Source organism: Fundulus heteroclitus, chromosome 24 (assembly GCF_011125445.2).
Source record: "Fundulus heteroclitus isolate FHET01 chromosome 24, MU-UCD_Fhet_4.1, whole genome shotgun sequence".
Classification (NCBI taxonomy): Eukaryota; Metazoa; Chordata; class Actinopteri; order Cyprinodontiformes; family Fundulidae; genus Fundulus; species Fundulus heteroclitus.
In genome coordinates, this window is record NC_046384.1 from 11,876,888 (window position 1) to 11,902,388 (window position 25,501).

Sequence of the window (25,501 nt, forward strand, 5' to 3'; positions counted from 1 at the left end):
AGCGTGGATTTGGCTCGGATCACTCTCTTATAAACTGAATATCCAGCCTATAGAGGCAACTGCAGTAAATAGAGGATAACTCGTTTTACATGTAGGGGAATTTTAAGGTGATGTATGGTAAAGGAAATAAATAATATTTAACTTTAAAACGTGCACTATGCACCTTTAAGAAAGGCCAGTCACAGGTTCAAATTTGCCAAAGACTCCACAAGCAGGAACAAATACTGAAGGATCACAGGCAGGAAGTGACATCACGGCCTTTATGGTTCTAATCTTGTCAATCAAAAAACGGAGAAAATGTTCACACAGGATTAAGCACAGATTGAATTGTTTGAAATAAAATGTGGTTTATAGCCCTTTGACTGAATAATATCTGAAATACATTTTCTGTTAACACATTTTATGCTGTTTTCTGGCAATGATTCAAGGAGTCCTTTAACATTTGAAATGAAACCACTCATCCGCCTTTCCTCCACATGAGCTCACCTCTGTGGCAAACACGCCTTGCAGCGTGGGACACGTCATTTAACCAGGTTTAAATTTAGGCCATCTGATCTTAACTGTGTCCATAACAGACTGCCAGGCCGAATAAAACCATGAGCTAAAGTCCTGCGTTTGATAAACAAAAACTGCGGAGTGACAGATCTTTTGACTAAAAAACAGTGGAGGACTGGGCAGCAGTGGAAGGGTTAATGATACGAAAAAAAAAACCAAGCTGCAGCGAGAGGTATAACTGTACTTATATAGCAAGGGCAACCTCAAATAGCAAAGGCATGTGGTCAGAAAACACTGCATCACAGATCTCCAAGTAAACCGCAGCACAAAACCAGATAAAGTATGACTGCCACTCTTGTGTAGGAGCAGACACAAACGGCACAAATGCAAGCTAGCATGCTAATCAGAGTTACACAATTAAAACATAGAAAATCAGGCTGAAATACGGATATTTTGATGTGATTTTAAAAAATGTGGCTCAATAAATAAAAACTACTTTGCTGACCAAGGTTTAGGCCTTTCTCAAGTAAGAATAAAGAAAATTTCATGTTATGCAGATTACGCTCTCTTTTACACATTTAATGGTAGAAAACCACTGTGCTCAAGCAGGAACAAAAAAAAAATACGTCCTTTCCCTTTGTTAGATAAGCACAGAAAGTTATGATAAACATATAAGTTATCTTCATAAATAACTAAGGAACAGAACACTAACTTACAGAGGACAATTGCATTGTTTTATAAGCACTGAGCTTTGCAGACATCCAGAAGCGCGAACTGCTTCTCGGTATGATGACAAGCAGAACTGTGCATGGCACCGTTTCTATTTTTTGATTGAAAGGTGTTAAAACAACAAAACATTTTCATTGGTGAAAATGTGGGTGTCGAGATACCGGGTACAGCCGCCTTCGTGCGCTCACCACGCACCAAATGCGACTAACTCCTTTCTAATTACCTGATCACTTCCACCTTCGCAGGGAAAAAGATCAGAATGTAAAACGAAGAAAGAAAAAGGTGTAGGGCGGTAAAAGTGGGAGCTCCAAGTGCAACAAAACGGAGCATGATTGCGATCTTGCTCTCAGCACGCTGTGTGAACGCAGAGCAGCAAACCACAAACACATTTTCAGCAAAAACTGCACAGGATATGGTGAAAGATACCGACATATATTCTCCCACTTGGCTACAAACTCAATCTAAAAACCGACTTTTAGAGGTGAAGATGTCAGTCTGAAAAAAAAAAAAGAAAAGTCAAATCACACTTTTTTTATTTCCGCATTTTAAAAATGGAGTTAGGAAAAAAAAAAAACTGACCACTTACAATGATGCACACACGGAATGTAAAACAATGTCAATAAAGTTAAATAACGGACTTGAGATCCCTTTTTCTTTTTTTTTTCACTTTATAACTTGTATCATAAAATATAGACAGATAACTTTACAAAGATATATCTTTTTAAAATACAAGGCACATTAAAACAAGCCTAAAGTTCAATGAAATGCACCAAAAGCAGCTTTGAAATAAAAAAAAAACAGAAGACGACGAGACCTGGAAAGTAAAGTTAGGCAGTTTGGTTAAATTTAAGCGCATGAATGAGCTGCACCTTCATGCTACACCTGAAGGCATCAAAACAATTTTCATGTGACAAAAAAAAAATAAAAAATTCCTAACAAGTTTATAAACGCAGCATTCTTTTACCTTTGTTTAGTTTTCTGAATGCACATCTAAACTAATCATAAATAGGTTGTTGTACTTTGAGTTATACAAGCCGAAGTATGTATTGTAATCGATAAGAAGCTGCTCTTCCACAACTAAAAATGCCCTGACAATCAACACCCTTCGGTTGTTTAATAACATTTTTTTTACAGTTTGATGAAAAAAAGGCGTATTAGTTTACTTAAATTAACCACATTATGGTAATTGACCAACACATAGCAATAATGTACACCAAATATGGAAATAAAAGATTGAGAAAGCCCTCCAATTTGTATTAAAACTTCAACAATGACTTAGAAAAAGGAAACTAGTTATAAATGAATCAGACAAAACTACTCCTGTTTCATTTGTTTTTCCAGTCTTTATGATAGTCCAAGCTAAACTTAACAAACCAGCCGGTAAGCTTAAATGGCACCAGTCTATACAAAGTGAAGAAAGTTTCTCACAATAATAAATTGTCCTTGTGTCATAATCTGGGTCAAAATAACCCCCGTAAACATTTCTGTATATTCTCAGAGACATTAGCAGACCCCCATAAAGGCACTGGTACAGAAAATTGAAAAGACTGACAGGAACTCAAACACAAAAGCCAACGAGGGTTTAATTTAACATGAATTCTCTCACATGGCCAACAAGTAGAAAAACACCTACTTTTAGTCAAAGTTGGATCAACATTTATCTCCTTTAATAAACCATGCTATTAATTTTAAACAACAGATTCACCAAGACTATAATGTGTGGTTTTGTTGTAAAAAAAAAATAATAGAAGATTATGTAATTCAAAATGTTAAACCTGATTAACATTTCCAAATTAAATATTCTACAAATCACCGAGTGATTTTGGTGGCCTTTCTCTGCAGTCCAAGGTCTTGTGCTATTATGCCCCCAGTTTTCATTATAAACATAGAATCCTTCCCATGATAGTCTCAGTTGAGACTGAAAGCAGTTCATGTTAAAGTAATCAGACTTTATTAGTTATTTGACAAAATATGTACACACATACAAAAAACACTCACATATAGTTTGATGCAGCAATTTAAAAATGTATCAACAAAATACATCTCCCATTACAATCTGTCCCCACAGAGTTTTGTTTTCACTTTTATTTAGAAAATAAAAAGGTAAGACATTTATACAAGGCATAGGCCAGCATGGGCTTCTCTCGGTTCTAAAACAAATATTTAAAACAAAAAATTATGACATGACATAATCAGTTTTATTTAAATCCAAAAAGCCTGAATTATGCCCAATGCCACACAAATAATCTAACATGTTAAGTTTTAATAATATGAATAATCATTCATAACTGTTACTTTAGTTTATATTCCTCAAGGGTCATTCCTTGGACTACTGCTGTTTTATTTACATTAAAGGGGACATACGCAAAATCCTTTTTTAGCTTTTAAATACATTTGTTGTGTACTTGGAGTCTCCATGAGAGCAGAAACTTTGAATGTAGTCCACCCAGGAGCTGCTTAGATATCTTTTAATTCTCCAGTTTTAGCTGCCCTTCATTGGCTTCCTGTTAAATCAAGAATAGAATTTTAAATTATTCTTCTCACGTATTAAGCCCTTAATAATCAAGCTCCATCATATATCAGAGCTCTGATTACCCCGTACGTTCCTAACAGAGCGCTTTGCTCTCAGACTGCAGGTCTGCTGGTGGTTCCTACAGTCCCGCTATTATCATATAACAGAAAAGATTACTGGATCAATGTGTGCTTCTGTGCTTTTTTGTCTCTTTTTTGTGTCTCTGCTCTGTCTTCTCTAACCCCCAGTGGGTCGAGGCAGACGACCGTTCACACTGAACCTGGTTCTGGTTCTGTTGAAGTTTTTTCCTTCCCGTTAAAGGGGAGTTTTCCTCTCCACTGTCGCCTCATGCATGCCCAGTATGAGGGATTGCTGCAAAGCCATCAACAATGCAGACGACTCTCCCTGTGGCTCTACACTCTTTTTTAAATCTGTTTAGTTTTCTCCATTCCCTGTTACATTTTTTTCAACAATTAGAATCACACCATTTGTTGAGGCACTGCAAAAAAAAAAAGAAAAAAAAAAAGATCATGACCTTCCAACTGACCAATATTGCGAATGTGACATTTTTATTTCTTCCATGGATTTTGTCAAAACTACAGGTGGATAAGTGAAAATGTTCGGTTGGTGGGTGTATTAATCCACACAATTAATTACACTGACCTCCATTTTTCTGCAAAAATGGGGTGGAGCTCTTTGTAACTTGTAGGGAGCGGGGTGTGAAGTGCCTCTTTTATATTTAAAGGGATAGCACCAAAACTAGTTGCTCTGAGATACACCTCAAAATAGGGGGAAAAGAAAGGCTTGTGGGGCAACAGTATCAAGGAATTGAGACCAAAGCATTGCAGTTCCACTTTATATAAACCACAATTAAATAATTTAAATGTGAAAAGGGAGGATTTAAAAGCATGATATGTCCCCTTTAAAAGTCTTGTTCCAAATGTTCACCTCTATGCAGATGATAGAGTAAATTGCTGTTCTTTCAGCATATAAAATGAGGCACTGAGTAAACTTCAAAAAGCCTTTAATTCTGTTAAAAATGCGCTCTGACATAAATCTTATTTTTAACTAAGACAAATGCAAACTGTTGGATCCGAGTGATCCGAGCCAAATGTTATTTTCTAATTTAAGGTGGATTTTGATAAATTGATTATCTATTTTGACCTTCATAGGTTCTGAGATTGAACTCGTCTTTCGGTACAAATATCTTGATAATCTTATTAATGAAACATTAAAGCACACTTTCAACATATTAGAGAAGATTACATTAAAACCAGCCTTTTAAAATAAACCCTGTCATGCTGGAACATTCTCTTGAATAATGTGATGTGAAGGTTCAGAGGTTCTGAAACCACACATTTTTTAAAACAATGGTTTACCTTGATATCCTTAACTGGCCAATGCATAATTTATTCTCTAGCTAAACTATGACAAGTGACATTTTTAATAAAAGTCAAAAAGAGTTTGAAAAATTCTAGTTTGAGTTCAGCTTTAAGCTTTTCAAATATTAAGAAGGTTGTAGGTTTTCCATAACTCAATATGAACTGAAGTTTTGTAGTTTAAACACAAGTAAAGATGAAAGAGGTGTGGCCTGCGAAATCAGGATGACAAAAGGTCCGTGACTGACAAATAAAATGTCTGCTTACATTGTTTAAACCCAGATGGATTTTAATCTAGTTGTGTTTTGGGACCTTTCTTCCTGGGCTGGGGAAGAGGAGGAGGCTGCTCTTCATCAGCGTCATTGGCGTGTTGTTTGGCCTGAAGGAAGTGAAACCCAGAAAGTTAGACTAAAGAAAGCACAAGTTTTCTTTTAAGATATACATGCTCACATGAACATCCAGAAGATTATCCTTTCCAAACTAAGTCCAGTAAAAGCGGTGTACATTTTAATAATCAGGTCATGGTCAGCATTTAATGAACCTTCAAAGAGTCAAGCAGGCTCCTACCTGTAAGGCTCGCCGTGGGCTGGGCTGAGGCTGGCTGTTGGGTTCAGGGGCTTTAGGTCGCGGTTGGCGGTTCTGCTTGGAGCGGCTTTGTCTGGGGCCGGTATTACCCGGCGCCTGCTGCTGCTGCTGCTGGTGCTGGTGATTGTGAGGATGATGAGGTGGAGGATGATTAGGAAGAGGAGGAAGATCGTGATGATGGTGATGATGGTGATTATGCTGCTCAGTATTGGTCCACTCCAAACGAAGCTCCTCCTCATCTGTTAAAAAAAAAACATGGACAGGCATCTTTTAGCAGTCAAAGCACAAGAATCTCACTTATAAACGGGAGTGATGCCGAGTTATAATATTTGCTCTAATTTCTAACCTAGGAAATTTATTGACTTTTTTAGATTTTTCAAACTCTTTAATGTCTTCCTATCAGATGAGGAGAATTATCCTCCAAATATATTGGCCAAACGTTTTAAAGCCGGGTTAGATTAAATAAAGATGGATGTGTTGTAAACTAAATAAGCATATTCATGTTTTAGTAATGTTGGAAACAGTTTTAACATAGAATCAAAATGGGCTGAACAGTGAACCTTGGGGTGCTCCAGAAGTTTTAATCAGATAACTGGGGTCATTAAATTAGGTGCAGCTGGTTGTGACAACCTTTAGTGATGAGACAGTTAAGGTGATCGACTAAAATAAAATTGCGTTACCCTTCAGGCGCAGCTTCCTCGTTCGTCTGGTTTGGAGGCAGCAAACAATGACAATGATGATCAGCAGTAGAACAATTCCTGATGAATATGACGAGAAATTATATCAGTGGTGCAGACAAAAACAATTCATTGACTTAGGCGATGTATGTTAAGAGTTATTGCTGTGGTGGAAAAAAAAAAACATTTTAATAAAATCACCATTGGCACATTTTTTTAATACCTTAAAGATTTATTTTAAAATAAATGTACCTGGATAATTATTTAATCAGTGGTCTGTTACTTGTCATTTCTCTGGGGTACAAATATAGCATGAACCAGAGATTCATGTATTTAAGTCACTGGCCTCTAAGCTGGTTGAGAACCCATTTTAATAATGCACCAACCCACAGAAGTATGGTACAGGAAGTAACAAAAAACATCCAAAGATCCCTGTAAAGACACCCCCCCCTGAGTGGTACCTTGGAGTCACCAATTCTCGATAACAACCATTAGACACTATCAGCATCCCTGGAGGTTGCTTGGAAGGCATGCCCTCCTCTTTTCTGCACTAACGTCACAAGCAGAGAGTTTGTTAAAATCCACGGGGTCTATCACTGGAACTGTGGACTTGGACCAGATGCAACTAAGGTTAAGCTTTTCTGCAACACTTTGGATGGTTTGGAATAAAAATGGATGAAAATGTTAAACAGCTGAAGGCTGTTAAGTACAACAGAGTATTTGTTTGTCTTCTAAAGATCACAGGGACCTTAGCAGAGTTCATTTTATGTTGAAGTATGTATATATATATATATATATATATATATATATATATATATATATATATATATATATATATATATATATATATATATATATACACATAAACTGCTAAAGTTTATCTTATCTACAAGTTAAGAATTATTAACTAATTGTTAAAGAAGTTTATACGCTTATATAATAGTTATTATTATAACTTTTATCTTATTGAGGTAAAATTCTACGAAAACATTTCTTTTTTTTTCCTAAAATGGTGTCGCTAAGAACTACTTTTAGTCTTTGTGAATACAGGCACTGGACATTTACATTTCAATGGACAAATCAAACTAGAAATGGTTCAGCAGACCAAAAAAGTCATCCTTCTTCTTTGACCATCTTAGTCCCCAAGACCTAAATCCCATTAAATAAAAATAACCTGCGGGGTGAGCTGAAGAGAAGAAAGCACAAGAGAGAACCCTGGTCAATTTAGAGATGCAATGTTTAAAGATCATTATCTTTGCTAACTCCAACATGCAGATTTTGTGTAGGAGATGAAGTCCAGTTCTATTTACAAAAAGGGACGCTTCGTTTTGTAAATTAACAGCAGAGATACCGACAGCTGTGGGATGAGTTATTTTGTTAGATTTTTAGCTGAATAAATTTTCTTGAATCAAAGATTGAATTTTACAGCATTTCTCAATGTTACATTATCTTGCTCCAATAAGATATAAATTTACTAAATGTATTTTTAAACAGCTTCATCAGAGGTGCAGCATTTGTACAATATATTGCAGTTAATGTAAAAAATAAACTATAATTCATGTTAAAGGAAGCAGAAAACATACCTCCTCCACCACCCACATAGTACCAGATAGATATTCCCCACAGTTCATCCGGCAGACCTGGGATACCTTCAAAGACAAGGTATGAAAAAAATAGAAGACAAATGTTTGCCATGAGAACATTTAAATATTTAATACTAAACAGTTCAAGTCAACACAGTTTATTGCTTTCCATTCTATCAGAGCCAGCAGTTACTAAATGGAGCTCATTAGTTTAACAGCAGCTTTTATCCGTTGTGACCACAACATGCTTACCTGTTTTAGCACAATCATGAGTGACAGCATCACTGACTTCAGAACTCGCTTTGTTGAAAAATTTGCAAGCAAACTTGTCAGCTTTAGTTTGTGCGGCATTCACTTCAAAAGATAATTTTGTTTCCTTCTCCATCTCGACACCGTTTTTAATCCATCTATACTCCACATCCTTAGGTGGCTACAGGAAAATAAAAAAAAATAAAAATAGATGGGAATGTCTCAGCTGGAACAGTAGAAAAATAGTCAAACAGTTCACAACAACTTAAAATCACCTGATTTTGAGATGAAACGTATGATATCATAATGATTTTTATGCCTTTTACTTTGACAACAGTGTATGAGAAAGAAAGAGGTGGTTTTACTTAATAATTCTGACTAGACAGCAACATTTATAATCTTTTCAGGTGAACAATGATTCTTGAAAATATTACCACATCTTGATAAGCATTTAGAGTCAGTCATGGTTTTTACGAAGCATTCAAAGCTCCACAGAACGTTACAGTGTCCTGTGATCATTTGCTAAAAGCATGTAAGAAAATAAATAAAGAAACAGGTTCTTACCTTATCAGGAGTGCATTTAATGATCACGTTTTTATCCTTACATGCTGTTTCCACTTTAGGCTTTATCACAGGATCTGAGAAAGTTTGATCAAGAAGTTATTAAGAAAACATAGAGCTGCTCATGTTCTGCAAGTTTAACATCTTCTGGTGTATCGATGCACTGAAATCACAGTTTTATACGCTGATGTGAATTTAATCTTTAATATTTATTCAATCAGGAATAAAGAAATAACAATGTAGAGGCTTTCAAATATGAATAGAAATGTTTAGTGAGCTGTTCAGAGAGATATGTGCAACTAAACGACATTTTCTACTTACCCAGAACACATAATTGTATGGTCTTTTTGGTTTTCTCTTTTCCTTGTTCATCAAAAACCTCAGCGGTGTAAAGTCCTTCTTGGTTCTTACTCACATTTATCCGTTTGAGGGATCCATCTGCAGTAATATTGTCCTTTCCCCCAGTAATTACCCCTGTTGTTTTTTGATAAAATACTGTCTTGTCATTAAACTTCCACTTCAGAGTCTCAGTTTTTTTCAGAACGTATCCCAGAGGAACATTGAAGCTTCGGCCCGTTGCAGCAAACTGGTCACAATCTTTGGATCAGAAAGAAAAAGGAACAAAAGCAGAACAGGATTGTTAGAAGACGGACATTTTATAGAAGACAGACAACGATCACGTCTCAGTCTACCAAATGTGGAGGAGAAGGTGTTGTTCTGACTGTTCAAGGAAGGATTGGATGTAGAATTAGAAAAATGGTCCAGCAGGTCTAGATACTCTGGATGTGACACGGACTGACTGACACGGACTGAAAGAATTACACATGATCAAACCTGAACAAACAGGTAGAACATTTCCAGAACTTCTCTCTGAGAACCACTGAGGCTCCAAAGTATTCCTACCCATTGATCACCATCACATTCAGTCACCTCAGTTCATTTTATTGGTTATTTTTTGTGACAGAGCAACACAAAGTAGGTCAGGGGTATCGTTTATAAAACATTGCGTAGAATCCATACTAACAGTATACATACGCTAAAAAAAGAAAATTGTTTACGGAAAACAATATTCCGATTTATAAAACCATGCACAGGCAAAGAAGCACGTATTTTCGCTTCACAGCTGTACCTGAATGTTTGCGTACCACGTTCTGCCCAGATTCAATCATAAATGGTAAATGCAAACCTCATGAATTGTGTGTTAAACAAATGAGTCAGCTGATCGTTTTTTTTTTTTTCATCATGGTGACGTGGCAACCACAGAGAAAAACCAAAGAAACTCCAGAAATTTTCAAATAGAGGCTTTTATTAAAGGAGAAAATCTGAGGTAAAAGCACAGATGTTTCCCACATTAAAAGAACTCATCAGAAATTAAACACGAGTGCTGTTTTCATCATCAGATTAAACCCATGCTCCTGTTGAAATTCCTCTGAGGCTGTGCGCTCAGACTGACAGAAGAAGGAGTGGAGAAATTAAAAAATTAACACTACAGCGTTTAAAGGCAGCCGACGATGGACATGAGTGCTGCATGGGTTTCAGCGGTCAGTACACCTCCTCTACGCTCTGGGGTTTGGAGAGCTGCCTGGAGGGGGTGCCAGTTTCCCCCATGGGTTATAGCAAAATGCAATGTTCTAAATCTAAAGCAGTATGTTGGCTAGTCATCATCACTGGTCAGGAAATATTTGATCCTAGAAACCCTGTTTCATCCTAATTCTCCCTCCAAGGTCTTCCAACAGCACTGTCGCATCCACCGCTCAGCTTTACGCATGAGTGTGTTTGACGGTTTACAGATATTAATGTAATTTCTGCACTGTTTGTCACAATAATCTATAACACACGTCCCCCTGGCGATAATCTGGGAGAGGAATGTGATGGTAGACAACCCTGATAAAATGTTGCGTGGACTTTAATTTAACATTTAAACTGGCTTATAGGCATTTTTTATTTATTTGATAAGTCCTTTTGTTTAGTTATGTCACCAGTGCAAACATGAACACTTATAATAAAATGTATCTGTGATTAAAGTCTGACATTGAGGGAAATCGAACGTCTGAGAGGAACCATGATGCAGTTCGGCTGCAACTCACTACTTTACCGTCTGTGTGGGTTTATTTCCTCTGTCTGCAAAATGAGCGCACGCCTGAGTCAGAGTTTTTTTGTTTGTTTGTTATAGATCCCAACTTTTGTGTGGAAAGTGGCGTACATGCATTTCAGGCCTCATTGTATGCGTGACCAAGCTTTATAAATGACAATGAGGCCCCAGAACTGGTTGTGAAGAATAATGAAACCAGATATTTACATGGCGTAAATTTCTCCACTGTGAGATCAATAAAGTCTATCTTATCTTATCTTATCTTATCTTACATATGCTAAATAAAAACACAGAGAACCAAATATCAACCTGAAAATCGCTAAATGGATTTATAATCAGGCCTCTTAGTCAATACTGTGTAGAAACACCTTCTGCTGGAGACCCAGGAGCCTGTTGCCACCTCTAACAGGTTCTCCTCCATGGTGGCCGTATAGCTCCATCCTCCTTCTGACCAACTCAGACCAGCTTCTCCTGTCCCTGCTGAAGAAAAGTGTTCCCACAGCATGATGCTGCCTCCACTGTGCTTTACCCTAGAGATGCTGCGTTTACTGTTTTAGCCTTACAGTTTTCATTTAACCAGAGGCGTTTCTTCTCACTGCAACCCACTGTCTCTGAAAATATCAAAGGTTTTGGCTGTTGTTTTATAACCCAACCTATACCTTACAGAACCCAAGCTGGTTAACACAATCTCAGAAAACAATTAAAAGGGAGATCCTGATATTTCCTGCGCCATCTTTCGTTCAGTCTTTCTCTGCTGTGCAAACATGGGATTGAAAGGCTACACGTCAAAGTGAAACGCTGCAGCTCTCTGCACCGTGTCTTTGTCTCAGTGTGTTACTGCTGACGGATGATCTGAGTGTTGCATCCTGTTTTCTCTGTCCCCACCACAGTACTCACCAGCCTGCACTCCCACACGCCTCGGTTAGAAACGCTCTACTCTTAAAGTCGGGCCTGAGCTCCCTCGCCGTGGGCGGCTGCAGCCCCTCAGCTGGCGACGTGATCTGCGTCGCTTTTTAAATAATTAACAAAGAAAAACCAAAACCTTCCTCTGGTGGACGGACACTTTTCTCAGTTGCAGGCAGCAGAACTGTTATGCAATTACCAATTACCTTTGAACGAGTTTCATTCTCTGTGATGTAAAACCCGCAGTGAATAAGCTGTTACCTGGGTTTTATAAAGAACGGCACGAAATCTCCCTCAATCAAAAAATAAATACATTTATGAATGTTTTTTACCACTTAAGAACATGGTTCTCTCTTCCTAAGGCAAAAGAATAAAAACTGAAGATAAAAAACAAAGTTCAGACCAAGTGCTACCTGGATATTGATTAAAAAAAAACACAATCATTTTGTCAACTTTGACCAAAATCTTCCCTGTTTTCTGCTTCTAAACCCCAAAGCTGAACTCATGGTGAGAAACAAGAGCAGACCCTGAGACCTTTCAGCCGGCTGCGTCTCTTTGACGTTTAACAAGAAAACTAAAAATCTGATGGGACAGAAATGATTTCCCTCATAACAGCAAGAAGAGATGACAGAGAAACCAAACTGGTCCTTCCAAAGAAAATAAAACCAGATCTTGTCTGGAAAACTGGAGAGAGGGGAAGTTGATGTTTTGTTTCTGTTTCAAAACAATCAGAGAATATGCAAAGTTATGAAATTCATGACCTTTAAAGGAGCAACAGCTCAGTTAGACGATCCAGCCCAGTTTCCTCCATGATTACCAGAAACATATCGGTTCTGTGACGTCTAAATACTCTGTTCGTGCCACTTCAGCTGTTACAGCTCAGTTCCCCAGGTTTCATATCATTTGACACGCAGATATACTTTCCTGCCCTTCGTGCAAAACTTATTATTAAATTAAGCTAATTGCTTAATTCAATAATTACTGATATTTCTTTATGAAATATTTGATTAAGTTTAGCAAACAAATGATGGAAAAAAAGAAAAGTGTGACTCTTGCTAAATTTTCCGATGACGATTTGATTTACCCCCATTTCCTGACTTTACCCCTTGATCACGCAGCCATTTGTGAGCTTTTGCATGGAGGGCTTGAAACATCTTTCCAACCCTTAAAAAAAAGCATCGATATAATGTAGAAATGAGGAATTTGAATGCATCGCATCAAAAATATCATATTCTAACAAATATTGCAGCCAAGCTGTCGTTTGTGATTAATTGTCAGATGCATTGGTGTTGCAGAGATGATTGAAATTGGAAATTTTGTATGTCTTACTAATATATAATGTAAAAACTGTTGGAAATCTTTCAAACAATTTCATGCAACAAGTTGCACATTTTTACAGCAACACAATTATTTCTATTTTACTCTTTGACCTTTATGTTAAAGCTGAACTCTTCAGTGTTTGGACACAATAAGTGTAAGTACTTATTCATTCCTTTGTTTCAATACAAGTGTGGTTTTTTTTTTTCTGTGCTGCATGTTCTCGCAGCTTCTGCAGGTCACCTCCACATTTCTGCTTTTGCACACCTTCCTGTTTGTCCCCTCCAACCTCGTTTTAGACCCACACCACCGCAGCAGCTAGCTGCTCTGATTCTTTCATTGTTGCCGTTTTTTAACTTCAAGTTGATCAGAGCCACTTTGACTTAGTAAAAATGGGCATAACTACGGCAAAAGGGAAGCATATAAGATTGAAAACCTGACTAAAAACAGATGGAAGCTCATGTGTTACGTTGCAGCAAATCCTCATCCTTCCTTTTCCAGTCACTAAACGGACAATAGTGCACAATAGCAGCTCTGTTGTTGCCATTATGGTGAAAAATCAAGGCAGAAATCATTAAATTTACTCAATGTAATTAAGTAAGAGGTAAAATTTTGTCTTTGAGAAATTAGCAAATTTTCTATCCTTCCAGTGATGTAAATTTTGCATAAAAGTTTGATCAATTTACTAGAAAACCATGAACAAAACCCAATGAAAGCTCCACAAGTGGATTTCCTCATATTTTACACACGTAACAGAAAAAAATAGCTGAACTGAAAACCTGATGTTAAAGAGGTTAGAGAGAGAACGAAAGCTTGAAGTTCTTCTAACTGTGAGCCAACAGATAAAATTCACACTGATCCTTTCTTCTCATTTAAACCGGTACTAAATCTTCTTTCAGCCCTGAAAAGTAAATTTTCTAATAGTTCAGTACCTTGGGAGGCAACAGAGGCGACGGCGAAGCAGCAGAGCAGAAACACAGAGACTGCAGTCATCGATGCCATCTTCGTAGTCGTCCTCCTCACATTTGGCTGAAAAGAAGAACTTTCCATCATCGAGGTTATTTCCTGTCACAGCGGCACATATCGCTCTTGTCGGTGCTCGAGCTCTTGGTTTTGAAAGGAAGTGATCCAAGAGGCCCCCCCATCTACTTTCAAAGCAGTGAGAACAAAGAGAGCGAGCTGAAAATGTCATTTTTAGAACACAGAGAGTGGTATGCGGCTTTATTTGCTTCTGGTTCCTCGCTCATTAAACGTCCAGCGGCTCCAGCGAGAAGCTGGTCGACACCGACAACAAACGCTGTAATAAATGTTGATTTAAAGGCATTTAAACCATTCTTTGATGGAATGTGAGGACGAAGGTTAGCATCACAACAAAATTAATACTTACAACACAAATAAATACGGTAGAAGATTTTTTTGACGTCTTGATGTTACAAGTTGAAAAATAGTTGCAAAACTATTTGCAGCCCTCTTTGCCTTTATATTAATATTTTATCATTTCAATAAATGCTTTACGCACCAAGAAGTAAATTCTTCAACCAGTTTTAATATGTTAATTATATAAAAAATTATCCCGTCTAGGTTTAGTTATGAAGTATGTAAAAAAAAAACACATATATATATACAAATATAAACTAAGAAACTGTGTGGAAACTAATTACACCATGGCTGCTTTTATAGGATTTAAGAGGGAAAGAAGCAGCAGGTACATTGTTATACCATTGTTATAGCCTAAGTTTGGGGCTAATAAGACAGCAGCCTACTTTGAGTCATTTCCTGATTATAAATTTCTGATAGCGTTACGGCCTGAATGTAGCCAGCAGAAAAAAAAAAAAAAAAAAAAAAAAGTTGTTAAAATGTTTCTTTTCACAGAGGGTGGCTTGGATAGCGTTTTCAATCGCTAAATGAAATCATGATCTAAAACCAGTTTGTTTGTTTCTCCGGTTCTCTTTGAGTGATTTATTTTTTTGCCTGTGGTTTAAAGAGACTGTAGGCGAGCTGTAAGTTGTGTAAAATTAGACGTACAGCCATAGTTTCTGCTACACAGAGTGAGATCATGTTCTGAGGTTTTATTCTGGACCTCTGAACTAATCAGGGTTCCTGGAGTTTAAGGTCAGTGTTTTCCAGGTCTGTAAGTATGATAAAAGAACATAATGGTGACGAAAACTCTGTATTTAAAGGTTTTTAGTCTCTATTCCATTGTCTAAATGTTGTTTCTGTCCTTCAGCTCTTCCTGTTGTCCATTTCTTTCCTTTTGTCTTTCCTTCTTTTATTTTTGTTGTCTTTCATTGTTTATTTCCTTGTTTTTTCTTCATTTTTTGCTTAGAACCTTGAGATCTTTATTCTTTAGTCTCCTATGTCGTTCATTTTGTCACTTTCCTTTTGCTCTTCTTTCTTCTTTGTGTCCTTCCTGGTTTCCTACTTTCCTTATGTCCTTCCTTTTTTCCTTCCATGCATCCTTCCATTTGTTTGTCCTTATTTATTTCCTTTTGTCCTACTTCCTTGCATTCCTTGAGTTCTTCTTTTTTACTTTCTTCCTTGTATGCTACCTCCCTTATTTTCTTGCCTTTCACACTTTAGTTCTTTCTTGCTCTTATTTTGTTGTTTCCTATTTTCCCTTTCTTCTTTTATCATTTCCTGCTTCAATGCATTCTTCCTAGAGCCCTTTCTTGTGTCCCGTCTACCTCCCTCTTTCACGGCTTCTTCAATTCTACCTCCTTGACTTCCTTGAATCCTTCATTCTTTTTTCCTTTCCTCCCCTTAAATCAGTCCTAGAGACTTGATGCAACCTGCTGGATTTCCTTAGAGAGGAAACTTTCTGACCAATCTGTATAATCTGATTGAATTTGACTTTGGAAAGAGCCTTGAGATGACGTGTGTTGTGAATTGGCGCTGTATAAATAAAATAGAATTGATATGAATTTATTTATTCATTTTGCTCTGCTTTCTTTCTCCTGTCTTTCCTTCTTTCTGATTTCGGTGGTTATCCTGCTGTTCCTTTCTACTCTTTGACACTGCTCACGTAATTTCTTCCTTTTCTTGCATCCTTCCTTGTTTTTGTTTTTTTGTTATTGTTTCTTACTTTTTTAAAATTTTCCAGGTTCCATATTTGCTGATGTTTTAAAACAATGTCTAATATCAACGGGCAATCAGAGGGTAAACTGGGAGTGTTACGCTCTAAAATCTGTGCAGCAGCACTTTTCACCAACTAAAAGCTCAAGAAGTAAATATCTGACATAACGTCATGGTGAGCTTCGTGGTGAAAGGGCAGAGACAAACGGGGAGGAGTCCTGGCTGTGGTCACAAGGATTTCCTTCCCTCCTGTTACGTTTGATGACGTTGTAACATGACCACATTGCTGGCTGGAAGTGTTTGACAGTAAGAAGAAGGCAAAAACTTACGGGAAGGCGTACGGTACGGAGAACAGGACATGGAGCATGGAGAAGCTGGCATGATAACAGGAAGACCCAGCGGAGAACAATGGTCAACAGTGAAAGCAAAGACAGAGATAAGTGTGGAGGAGGACACAATCAGGGGATAATGAGGAGCAGCTGAACGAGAAGGAAGGAGACTGTTGATGGAAAACTACAGCTTAGGTTCTGAGATCACCTCCAACCCAGCTCCTCATTACCGGGGAGGAGGAAGGAGGAGGAGGAGGCCAGGGCAGTGTCGGATAAGTTGCCCTCTGAGCCGAGGGTGTGATTACTTTATCTATGCACTGTTTCTCAATAAAATGATGGAGCTTCACCAGATCAGATCCTTTTATTTAATAAGTGACTCAGTAAAGTTATTATTTCCTACGACATATAAGATATGTCGTAGAGAAAACCAGAATCAACTTTATCTAGCAAGTTTGTGGGTACAAACAAGGAATTTGACTTTCACACTGCAAAAAGGGGACTAAAAATAAGTAATATTTTCTTGAAATTAATGTATTGGTCCTTGATTTGAGCAGGTAAATAGGATTATTTGCCAATGGGATGAGTATTTTTACCCCTAAAATAAGATAATTAGACATCCTGCACTTGAAATAAGATGATGGAGATGAATTGTTCCTATTTTAAGTGTAAAAATCTTATTCCACTGGTAAATAATGTTATTTACCTGCTCAAATCAAACAAAAATACACTCATTTCAAGAAATATTTTCCTATTTTTAGTTCTATTTTTGCAGTGCAACGCTTGCATCGTAGTAAAAAACAAGAAGACAGGAAAACACATTAATTAGGGTAAAGGTAAGAACAGGGGCAATATGTACAGGAGAACCTTTCTTTCATACAGCAGACCAGCTGACTACCCTGACTGTAAAGTGTACATCAGTCACAGCCCGGGGATAGAGACTGGCTCTGTGTCGGCTCGTTTTACCCATACTTGCTCTCTAGCGCCGACCTGAGGGTAAAAGTATGAATAACCTGTGACCAGGATGAGTTGGGCTGAGAGCTATTTTAGTTTCCCTTCTACTGACCCTGGACCCGTACGGGTCAATGGAGGGAATGTCCGTCCTGATGATCCCCTGGGTGGCTTTAGTTGTTAGTTGCACTTTGGACCTGTCAGGTATCGTGGATGAACTGAACCACACAGAGATAGATGATGGCAGTGTAGAGGGTGATCAGTAGCGCTAGTGTTAATGTGTGAGGACCCTGTCAGGTCCTCAGAGAGGCTGGTTCACACCGAGTGATTCACGGCAGACACAGAGTTGTTGAGGAAGAGTGGGGGTGGGGGTCTGCCCGACAACTTACAGAATCATATATTATTAATGTTTTATTCAAAATAGGAAAAAATGACTGGACAATTTTAATTCTTAAGAAGGTGAACTTTAAAACTTTAGATTGTGACTAGATACCTTTCAATCAGTTTTGCGTCGTAAGATTCAAACTATTTGCCATTTGTGTGTCGTTCGTCATCATAGATTTGTGTAATTTAGTTTTGACTAGTCAGAATGAGGCTGTGCAGTGGGTAGCACTGTTGCCATGCAGCAAGAAGGTCCTGGGTTCAAGTCCTACCCCCTTTCTGCATGGAGTTTGTATGTTCTCCCTGAACATGAGTGGGTTCTCTCTGGGTACTCCAGCTTCCTCCCACAGTCCAAAAACATGACTGTTAGGTTAATTGGCCTCTCTAAATTCTCCTTAGGTGTAAATGTGTGTGTGAATTGTTGTCTGTCCTGTCTGTCTCTGTGTTGCCCTGCGACAGACTGGCGATCTGCCCAGGGTGTACCCTGCCTCTCGCCCACTGACACCTGGAGATAGGCCCCAGCACGTCTCGCGACCCCATGAGGGATAGACGTGTTAGAAATGGATGGATAGTCAGAATGACATTAGCTATAACTTAAATACAAATTTCATTCTATTAGTAATGTCACTAACGGTGACATTGTCACTATTCAAAATTATGTTACAGATATCTATAAAGGTAATTCCGAATAGTTAAACTTACTGATTAAATGTTAAATCATCTTGCCATACTATGACAGCGGCAGAGCTACTGAGGTCGGTATCTCCAAATTACGTCACAAAAACAAATTGCAATATGAATTAAAAATTGAATACAAGACCACAAGTTTAACCCTGGGAGGGCGTCACACTGACGGTTTTAGACACAAAAGGAGGAGGAGGAGTTTCAACAAATATGCACTAATTTGTAAAAAATAATGACCAGGATATGTAGACAGTACAATACGACAACCATGTTAACAATTTATTGGCAAAAACATTTATAAATAAATACATTTCAGGGTGTGTTACTCTTCGAGTTTCAGGACAGAGTGGTTTCTAAAATAGAAACTTAACACAAAATTACATTCTTCAAATCAGAAAGAGAGACAAAAACTATGCATATGAATGATGTTCAGCTCATGGCTGGTGGTGATGAGGAAAATATTTCGGGAAAGCAGAAAGATGGGAATGATGATACTTGATATTGGTCCACTCCAAAGGAAGCTCCTCCTCATCTGTTCAGAGATTAAAGACAAACATACGTTAGGAGACACAGCAGGAATAAATTTAGCAAAGAAAAAAAAATGTACGTGTGAAGTAGTCTTTGTGAGGTCGTAGGAAATGATTTCACACCTCACAGGAAATCAGTGGACACCAGTTGTCACGCGTTCAAACTATTTTAAACAATCACATTTCCTCTCATCTGATGACTAACATTAATCCTAGCCATCTACAGTAACTATTGATACAAATCTAGCCTTTTAAATGCCTTAGTTTGGTTTAAGATAACATGGACTTTATTGATCTCACTGTGGAGAAATTAAGCAGAAATTCAGGAGAAATGAATATCAACAGCTTAAAAATAAGATTTTTTTTTTTTTTTTTACTTTTTTTAAATTCCCACTCATCATTTTAAAATAAATAATCCAAATCTCTAGTTTATATATTGTCAATGTGGCCATAAAATTGAAGCAGACATAACAGTGAGCCTTGGGGTACTCCAGAATCTTTTATCGTTCAATTTATGAAGAATTGTGGATTGTGGTGTTTTAAAGATCTTTAAGACATTTTCATTTATTTCTAAGAAATTCTCTTTTAGTGTACAAAGTTTTTAACTAAATAACACATTACCCATTAGTAGTTTCTTCTTTTTCCTTTAACCTTGAGCACAATGACGACAATGATGATCAGCAAAAGATTAAAACCTGAAAATATGATAGAACAAAACATCCAAGGTGGTTTCATCAGAAATGTGTACAATAGATGGAGGTTTATTTCTGTGAAAGTTCCTTTTAGTGAATATCAAAATAAAATTTCAATTATTGTTCCGTAATTTAAAAACATACCTACTCCGGCACCAATATAAATGCAGTTCTGTTGATTCAGTTTATCTGTGAGACAATTAAAAAGGAGGCATGAAAAAAATGTTTACATGGCACTTCTAATTAATGTGATTTGTACAGAAATATTTTTTCCCCCCGATCCTATAATAAGTTGTAGTTATTAGCTGCAGCACATTTGTGCAGCAGTAGCTTTTAGCCATGGTGGTCAGACAACAGAGTTTCATTATTCTGCCCTGTTTCCCCATGTCCTGTTGGTTTTTGGGCTGACTGGTTGTTTGCCACTCTCTGTTCTACTATGTTCTGCTAATTAGTGGATTAGTTACACCTGTGCTGTCATCTTACCTATATCTACCTGCCTCCCAGTCTTTGCCACATTGTCTGCAAACCACCGTATGAGAAGGATCCAGCATAATCCTCGCCTGCCAATTTCTCCAACCAGGTTCTTATTTTCTGGATTTCCCTGTTCTTGCCTTGCTCTAATCGGATATCTCTTTGACTTCTTGTTTCCTGCATTAGACCTTGATTGTTCTCACAACCTCTGATCTCGCCTAGTTCTAGATTTCTGTCAGCCACCATGCCACAGATCCTGGCATGGTTTGCTGGAGCAAAACTGCACAGCAGTTATGCTCCAGCAAAAAAACTCCAGCAGAACCAGACTCAGCATGAACGGTCATCTGCCTCGACCGACTGGGGGTTACAGAAGACAGAGCAGAGACACAACAAGAGAGACAAGAAAGCACAGAAGCACACATTGATCCAGTAATCTGTTCTACATTAGATGGTAATAGCGGGCGAGCCGTCTTCTCTGGATGATGTCACAGTTAACAGAACGCCAGACCAGGTGTGCCTACTATGAAGAAAAAGAGAGAGAGCAAAAAGTTACAAGCATTTCAATGTGATGCAATGCAAAACTGGAGAACAGTAGAAGTGAGAAAAATAGGCCCTGATGTCCTCCAGTAGCCTAAGCCTATAGCAGCATAACTACAGAGATAGCTCAGGGTAACATGAGCCACTCTAACTATAAGCTTTGTCAAAAGGAAAGTTTTAAGATTAGTCTTAAAAGTAGACAGGGTGTCTGCCTCACGGACCAAAACTGGGAGTTGGTTCCACAGGAGAGGAGCCTGATAGCTAAAGGATCTGCCTCCCATTCTACTTTTAGAGACTCTAGGAACCACCAGCAGACCTGCAGTCTGAGAGCGAAGTGCTCTGTTAGGAACATACGGGGTAATCAGAGCTCTGATATATGATGGAGCTTGATTATTAAGGGCTTTATACGTTAGAAGAAGAATTTAAAATTGTATTCTTGATTTAACAGGAAGCCAATGAAGGGAAGCTAAAATTGGAGAAATATGATCCCTCTTGTTGATTTTCATCAGAACTCTTGCTGCAGCATTTTGGATAAGCTGAAGACTTCAAACTGCATTTTGTGGACTTCCTGATAGTAAAGAATTACAATAGTCCAGCCTTGAAGTAACAAATGCATGGACTAGTTTTTCAGCATCACCCCTGGACAGAATGTTTCTAAATTTGGCGATATTCCTGAGGTGAAAAAAGGAAACCTGTCTAATATGGGAATGTCTTGGTCGAAAACAACACCACAGTTTTTTACTTTATTACCAGAGGCCAAGTTAATGCCATCCAGATTAAGTGATTGATTAAGAAGTTTATTTTTTGAGGACTCTGGCCCAAAGATTACAACTTCTGTCTTGTCAGAATTTAAATGCAGGAAATTTAAAGTCATCCAGCTTTTGATGTCATCAAGACATGACTGCAGTCAAAGTAACTGATTAGATTCATCAGGATTTATGGATAAATATAGCTGAGTGTCATCAGCATAACAGTGGAAATTAATCCCATGCTGTCTGATAATTTTGCCTATCGGAAGCATATATATATAGTAAAGAGAATTGGTCCAAGGACTGAACCCTGTGGTACTCCACAGGTGACCCTAGAGTTTGAAGAAGATTTATTATTAACATGAACAAACTGGGATCTGTCCGACAGATAAGATTTAAACCAGCCTAATGCTTTTCCCTTAACCCCTACAGTATGCTCAAGTCTTTGTAGGAGAATATTGTGATCAACTGTATCAAATGCAGCACTGAGATCTAACAGGACAAGTATAGACACAAGTCCATTATCTGAGGCCATGAGAATATCATTGGTGACCTTCACCAGAGCTGTTTCAGTGCTATGATGAGCTCTGAAGCCTGACTGAAACTCCTCAAGTAGGTCATTACTTTGTAAATGTTCACATAGTTGATTAGAAACTACTTTCTCAAGAATTTTAGATAAGAAAAGAAGATTAGACATAGGTCTGTAATTTATTAAGCCATCTTGATCAAGAGATGGTTTCTTAAGTAAAGGTTTAATAACAGCTACTTTAAAAGCCTGTGGTACATATCCATTTACTAAGGATAGATTAATCATGTCTAAAATAGGGCCACTGATCAAAGGGAATATCTCCTTCAACAACTTGGTTGGGATTGGGTCTAACATACAGGTAGAAGGTTTAGATGAAGCTAAAATTTTAGATAGCTCAGAAAGCTCTACTGCTTTTAAACAGTTCAAACACTGCGCAGGTTCTAAAGATTCCTCCAGCACTGCCTCACTTACTGAGGACAAGGTAATCATGTTTGGGAGAATGCCAATTATTTTATTTTTAATGGAATCAATTTTATTTATGAAGAATCCTATAAAATCATTACTGCTAAGAGCTAAGGGAATGGATGGATCAACAGAGCTGTGGCTCTGGGTAAGTTTGGAAACTGTACTGAACATAAATCTAGGATTATTTTTGTTCTCCTCAATTAATGATGAAAAATTATACTGTAACATCCTCTATATTCAAACCTTTAAATATTGTTGGAAAAACTAACTCTGCTCTATACCTCTCCTCAGTTTAATCCAATGTTGGTGGTTCCCAGTCCCAATAAAACACGCTCAAGTTGGGCACTAATATTTCCTGCACTAACTTTCATTTTGTCTTACTCAACATGGGATTCAGAGTCCACAAGTTGATCTTTCTGCACATAATCTTTGTTTCATCGTGTTACTGCTGATGATGCATCCAGCTCTCTATCTTCTCACCACAGTACCCACCAGCATGCACGGCCACACGGTTCTCTTAGAACATTGTACCCCGAGAGCAGTGGCGCCTCCACAAATATTTTCAGAGGGGACCACATGGGGCCATTAATAATCTTGGGGTGGGACACTAAAATCAAAACTAATGACTAACTGGGGGGATTCCTGGCAGCGCTGCTATCTTAAAGTCAAGCCTGTCAGCTTGCAACGCAATCTACGTGGCTTTTAAAATAAAAAAGCATTTTTTTTTTTTTATGTGGATGGAAACTTTTCTCAGTTCTAGGCAGCAGAACTGTCATTCAAGCTGTATTTTCTGTGAAGTAAAACCAACAGTGGGCAACCTGTCACCAGGGCCCCCGTTTTGTAAAGCACAGCCTGTGTGGCAATAAAAAGCGGGTTCCTAAAATAAAAAAAAAACATGGTTCCGCTTGGTGTTTTGCTCCTCATTTGACTGCTTAGACCAGAAGAATAAAAAAAACTGAAGATAAATTGTAAAAATAAGAAGAAACTTGAGACTCAGTTCTGTTTGGATATGGATTAAAAACCACAATCATCACCAACTTTGACCAAAATCTTTCCTGTTTTCTGCTTCTAAACCTCAAAGCCGAACTCACGGCAGGAAACCAGAGCAGCCCCTGAGACCTTTCAGTCAGCTGTGTCTGTCTGACGTTTGAGCAATGAGAGAAATAAAACCCGGGTGCAACAGAAATTATTTTCCTCATAAGAGCAAGAAGAGACGACAGAGAAACCAAGCAAGTCACTGCAAAGAAAATGAAGCTTGAAAATCTATAATTAGATTGCTGAGAGTAGATATTGGGCTTTTGTTTATGCTCCAAATCAATCTGAGAAGATGCAAAGTTATGCAATTCATGACCTTTAGAGGAGCAACAGCTCAGTTAGACAATCCAGCCCAGTTTCCTCCATGATTAACAGACACATGTTGGTTGTGATATCTAAATATAACTGTAGTTTGGCTGGTTTATGCTCCTCTAGCTGTAATAATTCAGTTCTTCATGAATAAAAGCAAATAGCCTCTTTTCTGCCCTGACACCACAGGCAAGGAGTTTGTTAGAATCCATCAGGAACTGCGGTCATTCATCAGATGAGACTAAGGCTAAACCTTTCTACTACAAACTCCCCAGTTTGTTTTGACAATAAATAGTTTAACATCCTTTTCTTTGTATACTCCAAGATGCATAAAATCTTGTATAAGAGGAAGTCCTGTCCTACTTAGAATAATGAATGGTACCTTTTTTTTTTTTTTTTACCAGTTTTAACAGTACAGATACCAAATTTAGTTTGTTTATTAACTGAATAAATGCACTCAAATTAGTGAAAGACATTTTCAATATTTCTAACTGTGATTTGACCCTGCTCCCATAAAAAACACATCGTCATCAGAGGTGCAGCATCAGTTAAATATATCACAACAAAAGCAAAAAATTATAGTTCATGTCAAAGGAATCTGAAAAGATACCTACCTAGCCCATCATACCACACATCTGGTAAGCCTTCAAAAACAAAGGATTAATAAATTAAACATGTTTTACTGATGATCAGGATAAGAAAAATGTTTAGCATGTGAAAATTCAAATATTTAACACTGAGCACCTTTAATTCACACAGTTTATTGTTTTCCATCCTATTATAGGTAGCAGTTATCAGCTGGAGCTCATTAGTTTAAATGCAGCTTTTAGCCATGGTGACCACAACATGCTTACCTATTTTAGTACAATAATGAGCGACAGCATCACTGACTTCAAAACTAGCTTTGTTGGAAACATTGCATGCAAATTTGACAGCGTTAGTGTCTGCAGCTTTCACTTCAAAAGATAATTTTGTTTCCTTCTCCATCTTGACACCATTTTTAAGCCATCCATACTCCACATCCTTAGGTGGCTACAGGAAAATAAAATAAAAATAGATGGGAAAGTCTGAGCTGGAACAATAGAAAAATAGTCAAACTGTTAATGATTTTTGGATGAAAAGTATATCGTAATGATTTTTATGCCTTTTACTTTGATAGCTGTGTATGAGAAGGAAAGAGGTGGTTTTACTTAGTATTATTATTATTTCTGATTATTACAGCAACATTTAACATCTTTAGGGGGAACGCAGGAGAATAGTGATTCTTGAAAATATCACATGTCTAGATAAGCATCTAGGGTCAGTCGTGGTTTTCTGGAACAATTCAAAGCTCCACAGAAAGTTACAGTGTCCTGTGGTTATTAGCTAGAAAGATGTAAAAATTAAACAAGTTCTCACCTGACCAGGAATGCATTTAATGATCACGTTTTCATCCTCACACGTTGTTTCTACTTTAGGCTTTTTCACAGGATCTGGAAAAGTTTGATCAAGAAGATGTTTAGAAAACACAGAAATAATGACAAAGACACCATTGAGCTGCTGATGTTCTGCAGGGTTTAACATCTTCTGGTGCATCGATGCACTGAACTCAGTTTTATAAGCTGATGTGAACATAATGTTCAATATTTGGACAACTCAATAAATAAAGAAATAAAATCACATATAGCCTTTCAAATATGAGCAGAGAGAGA

The 25,501-nt window shown here is 37.7% G+C and overlaps 1 protein-coding gene and 1 long non-coding RNA gene across 3 annotated transcripts in view; both read right to left on the reverse strand.

Moving 5' to 3' along the window:
- Window positions 1–3,152: 3,152 nt before the first annotated feature.
- LOC105919366 (T-cell surface antigen CD2) overlaps window positions 3,153–25,501 on the reverse strand; it is a 45,264-nt gene continuing 22,915 nt past the window's right edge. The window contains exons 1-8 of one of the 2 annotated variants that reach the window (XM_036128363.1): window positions 14,015–14,192; window positions 9,092–9,367; window positions 8,774–8,847; window positions 8,213–8,390; window positions 7,961–8,026; window positions 6,381–6,458; window positions 5,683–5,939; window positions 4,143–5,494 (exon numbers count right to left, since the gene is read on the reverse strand). In XM_036128363.1, the coding sequence (XP_035984256.1) occupies window positions 5,405–5,494; window positions 5,683–5,939; window positions 6,381–6,458; window positions 7,961–8,026; window positions 8,213–8,390; window positions 8,774–8,847; window positions 9,092–9,367; window positions 14,015–14,135 (1,140 nt within the window). In that variant the 5' untranslated portion in view covers window positions 14,136–14,192 and the 3' untranslated portion in view covers window positions 4,143–5,404. Of the gene's footprint in view, window positions 3,729–4,142; window positions 5,495–5,682; window positions 5,940–6,380; window positions 6,459–7,960; window positions 8,027–8,212; window positions 8,391–8,773; window positions 8,848–9,091; window positions 9,368–14,014; window positions 14,193–25,501 lie in introns of those variants that run through there. The other variant, XM_036128362.1, reaches the window with a different exon arrangement.
- On the reverse strand, window positions 18,788–20,072 carry LOC118557903. The gene is made up of 3 exons (XR_004928098.1): window positions 19,860–20,072; window positions 19,645–19,718; window positions 18,788–19,028 (listed from the first exon to the last, which is right to left on the reverse strand). It is a non-coding gene; the product is annotated as an uncharacterized LOC118557903 (long non-coding RNA).